The sequence below is a fragment of the Protobothrops mucrosquamatus genome, unplaced genomic scaffold (genome assembly GCF_001527695.2).
Source record: "Protobothrops mucrosquamatus isolate PMUCROS unplaced genomic scaffold, P.Mucros_1.0 scaffold78, whole genome shotgun sequence".
Lineage (NCBI taxonomy): Eukaryota > Metazoa > Chordata > Lepidosauria > Squamata > Viperidae > Protobothrops > Protobothrops mucrosquamatus.
The window spans coordinates 2,022,499-2,033,719 of NW_015386455.1; the positions used below are offsets into that span (position 1 = coordinate 2,022,499).

Here is an 11,221-nt window from a genome sequence, read left to right on the forward strand (position 1 = left end):
TGTTTTGAACTAACTGATACTACAGTGGAACTGGCAAGCATTGTTTCTATATTTTTTACTCTGCAGATAGATTTCTACTGAGTGTAGGTATAATATATTGATACAAACTTCAAGATGAATCTGTGAAGTCCCAGCTAAAAATGATATGAAAAGTACGACAGTCCATTTTCATTTATTAGATCTGACTTTGTACCGTTTTTCATTTTATGATTGTCATGTCTCAAACTTTTTGTAACTAGTCCCTTCCTCCTAGCAGCCATTTTGTGATCATATTCATCTCAAGTGCTCAGATTTCCAAATGTGCTCAAACTAGTTGGGGATTTCAAGAAAGTACCTGTCTGAGCTGCAGTGCCTGGCGGGCCAGGAGGGCCTTGAAAGCCAGGCTTTCCATATGTGCCAGGGTCACCTGTAGGACCACGATATCCCTTTGGACCAGGCAAACCCACACCAGGCAGACCAATTTCACCAGAAAAACCTTTTAGGCCTGGTTGGCCTTCACTCCCAGGGTCCCCTTGTTCTCCTCTTATGCCATCACCCTGCAAAGAAATTTAAAATACTGTAAGTTGCATTCACTTCCATTATGATGAAGTGTTTTGAGGCATTGGTAAAGGATTATATGGTTTCATGCCTTCCCCCTACATTTGACTCATTACAGTTTGCCTATCAGAAGAACCACTCTGTAGAACAGGGGTGTCAAACTCTCAATGTCACAACTTTTTTGCCATTGCCGGCAATGGGGTGGGCGCGGTTTTGCTATGATGCATCCGGCCTGCGGGCCAGCAGTTTGACACCCCTGCTGTAGAAGATGCACTTTCCTGTGTGCTTCATCTTAGCTTGGCACACCTGGAGGAGAAGAATACTCATGTGTGAATGCTGTTTGTTGATTTTAGTTGGGTGTTCAACCCAATCATTCCTTGGCATCTGGTGAACAAACTGGGCCTATTAGGTTTTAATACTCCTTTATGTAACTGGATACTTGATTTCATAATTGATAGGCCCCAGTTTGTGCCAGTTGGAAGAAAAGTTTCCAATTCCAACTCCTTGAGTACGGGTTCCCCACAGGGCTGTGTCTTGAGTCCATTACTGCTCACTTTGATGACCCATGACTGTTGTGTCAAATCTGCTATGAATTGTATTATGAAGTATGTGGATGACATGGCAGTGGTGGGTCTTATCCAGGACGACAATGAAAATGCTTATAGCAGGAGTGTCAAACTGCCGGTCCGCGGGCCGGATGCACCATAGTGAAACTGTGCCCACCCCTTACTGGCAATGGAAAAAAAAGTTGCGATATGTTGCAACATGTCATGTGATGTTGCGAGTTTGACACCCCTGGTTTATAGGGAAGAGGTGAAGGCTTTGATGGACTGGTGCAATAAAAGTAACCTGGTTCTAAATGTTAATAAAACAAAGGAGATCATTGTAGATTTTAGAAAGAGGCAGTATAGTCATACTCCACTTAGTATCAAGGATGCAGATGTAGAAGTGGTCAACAGTATTAAGTATCTGGGAGTGCAGATAACTAACAATCTGAATTGGTTCTCCACACATCATCCTTAGTGAAGGGTTCAAACCAGCATTTGCATTTCATGTGTTGGATGAGGAGAGCACATTTTTCTCCTTCTGTCCTGGCCACTTTTTACAGAGGCACGATTGAGAGCATTTTAACAAACTGCATCACTATTTGGTTTGGTGGTAGCAGTGCCTCAGATAGAGGGTCCATACAGAGAGTGGCAAGGACAGCCTAGAAGATTATAGGAAGCTCACTTCACGTTATTCAGGACACTGCTTATAAGCACTATGTGCTTAGAGCTTAGAGCTCAAAGCATTGTTAGAGACCCCATACACCCACTTAATGGTCTGTTTCTGTTGCTCCCCTCTGGAAGGAGGTTTCAAAGTATTTCTAACAGGACTACCAAATTCTGTAATAGCTTTGTTCCCTATGCCATCCATCTGGTAAACTCGCAAGATTTGTTTTTCTTGCCATGTACATGTATACATCTGAACTAAACTGTGTTGTTTCTCTGTGTAATAGAATATATGTGGGTATGTGGGCATATGCAAAAATTTTCTGGTCATATTTATGTAGTGTATATTGGAGGTGGTGACCCTTTGAGAGCTGTATGCAATGAAATTCCATTTTAATGTATGCCAATTAGTATACATTTAAAGTGACACTAAAGTTATTTTATGCCTATGTCTATTCTTCCACCAGATAAATTGTTTTAGCACTAAATCACTTTTTTAACTTTCTCAGTTACATTTTTACTGAGTTACCCAATTTCTATAAACAGGTAACTCCTATACCCCACAATTACTTACAGAATATCCATTTCCATTTCCAATTGAATGGCTTCAGTAAGGAAATGTCGATAACAAAGGAAAAACTCCAAGTAGTAAGAACTGGTAAGATTGTTTGATGGATGAATAACTTAGAATCAAAATAGCTTAGAAAGTGGTTGTAAAATTATTGCTAGGAGAATATTTATTGCAAGTGATTTTGTCTCTGACATCTCTCTATCTGTGTAGTGCAAATAACTTGCAGCATTTTTTTAACTATGTTGAACCCATAAAATGTTCAAATTATCACACTCAACACTGTGTGATTCTATTAGTCATTGTTGGGTAATTTTTAAAATTTGCATGTTATGAATAAGACAGGCTGTTCCAACAAATTTTAGAACAAAATTTTATTCCAGTTGAAGCTTCCTAGTTGTCCTCAAGGATAACTGAAAATTTCTGCCTGATTGCAAACTATTCCCATCCAGGAATGCTACAGCTTTTAAAGCATCTAAAAACTGTGAAAACAGTAAAAGCAATCAACCAATAATTGACGAGACTAGCTCAGGATGAATATTAAATCCCCAAGAATCACTGTCTTTGCCCTTCCAGGGTTCAGGCCTATCTTGTCCATTAATAAGTCCAGACAGCAACTCAGCACCTTTGGGACTTGACCTGATTTCAGCCATTAGGAGAAGTCAAGTGGAAAGGTCATCAACATGGTAAATCTCCCATTAGGATCTTGTGGGTTGAGGGTGAACGCCTGACTTACCCGAAGACCAGGAAGCCCTGGAAAACCATCTATGCCAATCCTGCCTGGTAAACCATCTTCTCCTGGACTTCCAGGAATTCCTGGAGTTCCTGGGTCTCCTTTGGCACCTTGAAAACATGGTTTTATGGAAATGCAGCAAAATAAATCAATATATAAATAAAGTGGTTTAGTTTACATTTTAAAAATATATCTGTTTGTACCTTTTGTGGTAACATTTTGGGAATCCCCTTTTATCCCTTTTGGTCCAGATGGTCCAGGTACACCAGGGAATCCCTATTGATGGATATTAAGAAAATTTAATTAATTACTCTAAAAACATACTGCAAAAATATAAGAAAAAGATTGCTACCTTTTGTGAGAACAAAATGCACTGAAGTTTTAGAACAAAAGGAAAAAGAAGTCATATAATTTCTCCCAATTAATGCAGATTTGTAAGTGGAATGCCTGTGTGCAGTGCTCTGTTGCAAAGAGAGGATTTCAAGAAAGTATTGAATTTGTGCAAAGTTTACAATAGGCTGAATTTTACACAGAAAAGAATGAAGAAAATAAGATATAATTTTCACAAGATGATGAATTATAGTTTAGTTTCACAACTGGATCTGGTATTTCCATTTTTTTCTCATAAAAGATTCATAGCAGATTTTTTTTTATAAGTCCAAAGAATTAATGGAACTTCTACAGGGAAAACAGTGCTTTCAAGGGGAAGGTCTACATGTGGGACTCCATTGCTGCAAAGAATGTAGACTATTTTATGGAAACTTATAGTATGTAAACCACAATGAGTGTCCTGTCCACTCAGATGCTGTTGAAGAGTCTGCTCTAGGTGCTAGGGAAGAATGTCAATCTCAAGAGTTGGTAAACAATCAAACACTTGAGGCTAACTATGCTGTCCATTTTGCTCTGGCTCTGATCTCCTCTGCAGCAAGTTCTCCACTTTGCTAGTGTATGGATGTACACACTCACCCACTCCATCCGCTGCTGACTGTACCTTTCTTGAAATGCAGTGTAAATTGCTTAAACCTCAATTTCCTGTGTCTGCTTGGAACAAGACTTGGAGAGCCTTTTTCAGGAAAAGAAGTCCATATATGAAGAACTTCACTTTTGAAAATATTTATGGCATAAATATACATAATACAATTGGGAAAATATTACATAATATTTTGTTCTCTAAAATATACAATATTCCATTACAAAAATATCATACCTTTATACCAGAAAAGCCCGGAAGTCCATGGTAGCCTTGGTCTCCTAATTCTCCTTTTTCCCCAGCATATCCTATTGGACCTTGAAATCCTGGAGGACCAGGTTGTCCTGCAGGACCCCTTCTTCCTTCGATATGTTCAACACATTTGCAATCTCCTGCATCACCTACAAATATATATTTGTGTGTGTTTGTGTTTGTGTGTGCATAGTATTAAAACATTTACTTGCAACTATGGGTTTTAGCAAAATTCTTATAAAATTACAGCTATCCATATCAGTTCCGTATATATCCCTTCATAGATTCAAATATTACAAAGAAGAAAACCTTGTGCCAATAAAGCTGGGCTACTATATCTGAGTTTAAAATCTGATAGGACCACTAGATGGACGTATAGAGATACTGAAAATTCTGCAGCCTGGATTTGGTAATCTAAATATTATGACAAATCCCACAGAAAAGCCAAATGGGATGCCTGGAGGTCACATTCAGCCTGCTCTTTGCATCAAGGACATAGTAGTCTTAAACAATTCCACAGCACTATGCATCTTTACCTAAAGGTAAGTCATACTGCATTCCTTGGGGTTGAACTTTAACTCTGACTAGTACTGAAACATCCACTTTTACACACTTGGGATTTCACTATGGAAACCTCAACATCTAATTCCACTATGGAAACCTCAACATCCAATTCTGTATGAGCCTGAAAAGAGATGTTGCTTTAACAAATTATTTTAGTGAAGTTAATCAGGCTGTTAAAATAGTTGCATTCATTTCTGAATCATGCACAGCCCTATATTTAGCATTATTATTTATTTGCAACATTTACTTATAAAATGATGATTAGGGAGCTTATAATCAATACAATGCAATGCAAAAGATTACAGGTAGTCCTCAATTTATGACTATTTAACAACAGTTCAAACTTATGACAATGCTGAAAAAGACTTTGATGACTTAAGACCAGTCATCAAAGTTATGATTGTTGCATCACCCCCACAGTCATTTGAGTGTGGTTTGGGCATTGGGAACTGGCTCACATTTACAATGGATGCAGTAACCTGTGGCCATGTGATTGCAATTTGTAGACCTCCTCAGTTAGTCTCTGACAAGCAAAGTCAATGGGGAAGCCAGATTCATTTAATGACCACTTAACAACTGCAGTAAAATTAATCATAAAATCAGGTCTGGTCACCTGATGACTTGTTTACCATCTGCCTCATTTAGCAATAAAAATTCCAGTACCAATTGTGGTTGTAAGTCAAGGACTACCTGCATTTATGAAACAACCAATTGAAGCCTACACTACAATGGATCTAGCTGTACAAGCTTTCTTCCTCTGGATTCCAGCCATTTTCAGATGATTTTCATTGATCTTAACTCAGATTAATACAAAGGAGTCACACTAGCTATAATCAGTGGGAGAAAGTAAATCAACCAGAAAATTTCCAGCTCTCATCAGATTTCATTGATCTCCACTGAAGATGAATAATTTAATATGTCCTCTTATAACCTTAAACCTTAACAAGTTGATTTGATCATGATAAGGAAGCAGATAAAATGCCTCACTTTTTTTGTCCCTTTCAAGACAGTGAGGATTTGAGATGGGATTGTATGTTCTGTGAAATAGAACCTTCACAGAACTTTCCATCAAAATGAAGTGATGAGGCAAAGCAAAACACACCATTTTGCTACTTTCAATTGGGAGTGCCAAGGTTGAGTGCTTTTTTTATGTTAAGGTGTTTTTATCTGTATTTCCAATGGAAGATCCACATCCAGTAAGGGAATGGAGGATTTTAGAAATAAACCACTGGCTTAAGGGATGGTGCCATTGAGAGAACTTTGGATTCCTAGACCACAATCTGTATTGTCCACATAAAGGACTTCTGGCAGAGCATGGGCTGCACCTCACACGAACCAGGAAGAATATGTTTGGAAAACAACTGGCTTGGCTTATCTGAAGGGATTTAAACTAAAACTGGAAGGGAAGGAAGACCATCTTTAGGACCCTATCCCAAACATAAACCCTGAGACAAGGGTGTCAAACTCGCAACGTCACGTGACGTGTCGTGACTTTTTTTCTATTGCCAGCAATGGGGTGGGCGCAGTTTCAGCATGACGCATCCGGCCCATGGGCCAGCAGTTTGACACACCTGCCCTAAGATAATCAATTAAACATTGAGGTAGGGAGTGGTGAGAAGGGGAATTCAAATATAAAACAGGAGATGTAGGAAACAAATGGAGTGTCAGCAAAAAAGGATTTAGATGCCTATATATACAAATGCTTAAAGTACGGGGAACAAACAAGGTGAACTTTAAGTCTTAGTACAGGAGGACAGGTACAATATTGTTGCCATTACTGAAATTTGGTGGGATGAAACCCATGATCGCAATGTAGAAGGGTATATGTTGTTCAAAAGAAACAGACCCAACAAAAGAGGAGGGAGTAAAAAATCACTACCTCTCTAAAGAAATGCACAAAACCAAGGATGCAAGTCTTCATAAATGTATTTGGGTTAATATAAAAGGAAAAAAGAATGATATTGCCATAGGTGTATATTACAGGCCATCCAACCAAACACAGGAACTAGATGAACCTTTTGCTAATCAGTGAGCTAAGATGTGTAGGAAACAAACTACAGTAGCAATGGGGGACTTTAACTACCCTGATATCAACTGAGAGACAAACTCTGCAACTAGTGGGAGATCAAACAGGTTCCTGATGTGTCTAGCTGACAACTTTGTCATCCAAAAGGTAGAAGATAGAACCAGAAGGTCAGCTATACTTAATTCTTACTAACATGGAGAAAAAAGATAGAGGGGGTTCAGTTGCAGGATCTTTGGGGGACAGTTAAAATCTAAAGAAGCTGAAGAAGCTTCTTGGATGAGAAGTGAAACATCTTCAAAGAAAAACAAGAAAGTTCAGTTGCCTCTTGAAAAAGCACCTTTGGGACAACCATGACCTAGATGACTGAGAATGTCCATAGACATTTAGCTATGCACTTTGGGATGAACACCCTTTGAATGGTGCGGGAGTATGAACGGATTTCCAAAATTGCAGACTACAGGAACTATTTGCTCTTCAGTATGAGATGCAGACAACACAGACTCATCACCAACAGCTTCAAGGGACACAGGACAGAAAACATCCTGCAGAAAGCACAGTTCCATACACATACAGTAGTCCTTTCAGCAATTCCAAGAAGACTCCACACCAATTTGTACTACTCTGGTGACCCTGAGGACATAAACCTCCAAGTGGCCTCAATGACTCTCTAAAAGAATGCAAATGACCAGCTGTCTGCAAGAAATATAAATCCTTCCATTCCGCACTATCCAGTCAGAGCTGAAGATGCTTCTTGGATGAGAAGTGAAACATCTTCAAAGAAAAACAAGAAAGTTCAGTTGCCTCTTGAAAAAGCACCTTTGGGACAACCATGACTTGGATGACTGAGAATCTCCATAGAAACCTAGAACTAAGGAAAAATTTCCTGACAATGAAAACAGTTAATCAGTGAAATGGCTTGCATCCAGAAGATGTGGATGTGGTTTTCAAGAAGAGATTGAACAACGATTTGTCTGGAATGGTATAAGGTCTCCTGCTCAAGCAGGGGATTGGTCTAGAAGACCTCCAAGATCTCTTCCAATCTTGTTATTCTATGTTGTATCTTGGAGCAACTGGAGTTGGCTGGATTAGTACCATTTTACATAATTAGTAAACTAACCCACTCATCCCAAAAGGAAAAAAAAAGAATAAAAATGACTATATANACCTGTGACAGGTAAAAACATGCTTGGACAATTATGTTGCGTGTTCTAGAGTCGGCAAACCAGACAATCTCTATATCTGCACAGACAATGGAACAACAAAAAATATTGTATACCCACAAGCATTGTGAAATTAAACATATTACAAACGTGCGCTTTCTCTTTTCTTTCTTTTCCATTTAACCAGACTGAGCCACAGCAATGCGTGGCCGGGTACAGCTAGTATATATATAAAAATAAAAATGTAAATGTTCATTTGTTCAAAATCTTAAATCTCCGAACATTCTTCACCGATTGCTTTGAAATTTTGACACAACGTTGCATTCAAATACGTGCGTGTTTTTATATACCTATATTATATAAATGTCACACCTGTGACAGGTAAAAACATGCTTTTTTTGAAAAACAGCACCATCTGTTGGACGTAAAAGCAACACACGCTTTTACCAGACTGAGCCACAGCAACGCGTGGCTGGATACAGCTAGTAATGAATAAAGATTGATATTTACTTAAAACTCTACATGTCTGGTGGTTGGTAAAACATCATCCTAATGGATTTAAGAGTGAATCTAAAGTATTTACATAACAAATATGAGTCAGGCAGAAGTTTCCAGACCTCACTTCAACCAAGCTACATCACAAAAGTTGTGGCTTGAGAGCTAGTCCAATAAACATGTAGGGACTATTTATTGTACATGTCCAAACCATATCGTTAATAGGGGATTACACAAGTTGTAGTCAGTACTCTCTGAACACAAGAGGTTTTCATTATAGTAACTAGTCATTGATAATTTTACATTCCAACCTAACATACACATATCTGTTCTGTACTGATTGATAATACAACATGTGTTAATTGTAAACCATGCAATGTTCACTTTCTTTACTAGTCTTGATTTACTGAGCAATTATTTTATCGCTTACCTCAAACATTATGCAACACAATATATTAGGTTACTGTCTAATAGCTGCTTGGGTTAAATAATTTTATGTATCCAATTTCTTACACCGTTATTTTTTAAAATATAAATATGCCATCCTATTAAAAGTAAGCTTCCAAAAGTACTATGCTTAGCAGCAGAATTTTTATCTTAATTTTGGCGCCTACTGCATTCAAACCATTATCTTTTGAGCTAACAATACTAGCAAAAGTCAAACATGCATGTTCTACAGTTATGTGTGACCTTAGAAAATTGAGAGAAGCACACATTCATAGTTGTTTGTCATTGTTTAAGCAATTGATCTGGCATATCTGCTTTAAATAGTGTTTATATAAAAATGAAATTATGGGTGGTCTTTATTTAGTATTCTTCAACAGTTTTTAAACAGATTTGTCCAAACATTACTTTTATTTAATTTGTAGTAAAAAAAATAAAAGAAGAACTGGAAAGAAAATACTATGATTACAATTGGAAAATCAGGTCATTTAGACTGCCCATAAAATTCAATGCAAGATCTATGCACAAAAAGTGACTCATCCAGAAACATTCTTAGCCATGCTTGCAACAGAATCCTTGGAATTAGTAATGCTTGTCTGTCTTGACTAAGTGATTCAACAAATCTAATCAAGAATGAGCAAATCTGGGCAGAGTCCAATACCTATTTAAACACAAGGAGGAATCAATACTTACAACAGGATTCTTTGTATTGGGGTCAAATTCTGTTGAGTTTGCATCTGTAGAAAAAAAATTAATTAAAAAACTGATGTAAAGTCTGTCAGTTCTGAGGATTAAAATGTTCTTCTCGTTGACATTTTAATATTATACATAATATATTCTTCAATTAAACGATATTAAATAAACCACTAAAACGAACACGTTCCAACTAACGACATTTATGGATGAAGTTCTAACTGACATTGTGGGCAGAGATTCATATAAATGATAGCTGACATAGCAGATGTGCATCTATAAATACAATACTTCCCAATTGCTTCCTTGCTCTGAGAATGTGCTTAAACGTCATTATGAACAATGAGGAACATTAAGCCTATGCATTAGTATTAATGGTTAGGTATGCCTGAATTCTGCACCCCTAAACCATTGTGACAGAAACAAAGGTAGAAAAAAGCAAATAATTAAAGTGAGAAAATATGCATTATGACATAGAGTCCATATCTTTCATTGTTGCATATGACATAGTGATGCAAATATGAAAGGCAGATTTTGCATTGTGACACACTTTTAATCATTTTGACATCATAACAGTTAGCTACAGATACCCATGGATAATCAAGAATACACAGACAAGATAGAAAGACCTGCACATGGATTAGAGAGCAAATAAAAGTATACGATATCATGAAGAGAGTAAAAGAATTGAAATGGAAATGAGCTGGTCACATGGCAAGAAGAACTGATGGCAGGTGGACCAAGGCAGTCATGGAATGGATACCACTTGATAAAAAGCATCCACAAAAGAGACCTAAAACAAAATGGATCAATGACATCAGCAAGTATTACGGGCCCAATTGGCAAAAGAAAGGTCAGGACAGTATTAGTTGGAAACATGAAGAGGCCTTCATCCTGCAATGGATAGACAATGGCTAAACTGATGATGATGAATCAAGAACTCAAATGGCTAAACTGATGATGATGATGAATCAAGAACTCAAAAGGGTGTTGGACCATGCTGTTGATTTGACTGCTCTTGGTGATCAACGTTTTTTTTTTCTTCAGTTATCAGAGTTTCATTAGAAATATGGTCCTATCACAAGGAATGTGGAATTTTCTTCAGGTTAAAGGCATCAACATCCTATTTTTGCCTGGAGGAATGGAAGATTCCTAAAAGTCTAAAAAGAAGATACAGTTGCAAGAAAAAGTATGTGAACCCCTTGGGATAACGCGGAGTTTTGCATGAATTGGTCATAAAATGTGCTCTGAACGTCATCTAAGTCACAACAATAGAAAAACACAGTCTGCTGAAAATAATAATACACAAACATTACATGTTGCCATGGTTTAATTGAACATAACATGTAAACATTCACAGAGCAGGGACGAAAAAGTATGTGAGCCCCTAGCCTAATGACGTCTCCAAGAGCTAATTGGAGCCAGGAGGGAGCCAACCTTGACTCCAATCAGTGTGATGATATTGGATGTGTTGCTTGACAACTGTCCTGCCCGTTAAAAACACACACCTGTTATGGGTTTACTGGTTTCAAGAAGCATTGTCTGATGTGAACCATGCCTCGCAGAAA

At 37.8% G+C, this 11,221-nt stretch overlaps 1 protein-coding gene across 1 annotated transcript in view; it reads right to left on the reverse strand.

The window, feature by feature from the left end:
• The window catches only part of COL4A2 (collagen type IV alpha 2 chain), a 234,063-nt gene that overhangs the window by 61,170 nt on the left and 161,672 nt on the right, over nucleotides 1-11,221 (reverse strand). The window contains exons 22-25 of the mRNA XM_029283411.1: nucleotides 4,257-4,420; nucleotides 3,253-3,325; nucleotides 3,053-3,159; nucleotides 335-536 (exon numbers count right to left, since the gene is read on the reverse strand). Coding sequence (XP_029139244.1) covers nucleotides 335-536; nucleotides 3,053-3,159; nucleotides 3,253-3,325; nucleotides 4,257-4,420 — 546 coding nt within the window. The remainder of the gene's footprint in view (nucleotides 1-334; nucleotides 537-3,052; nucleotides 3,160-3,252; nucleotides 3,326-4,256; nucleotides 4,421-11,221) is intronic.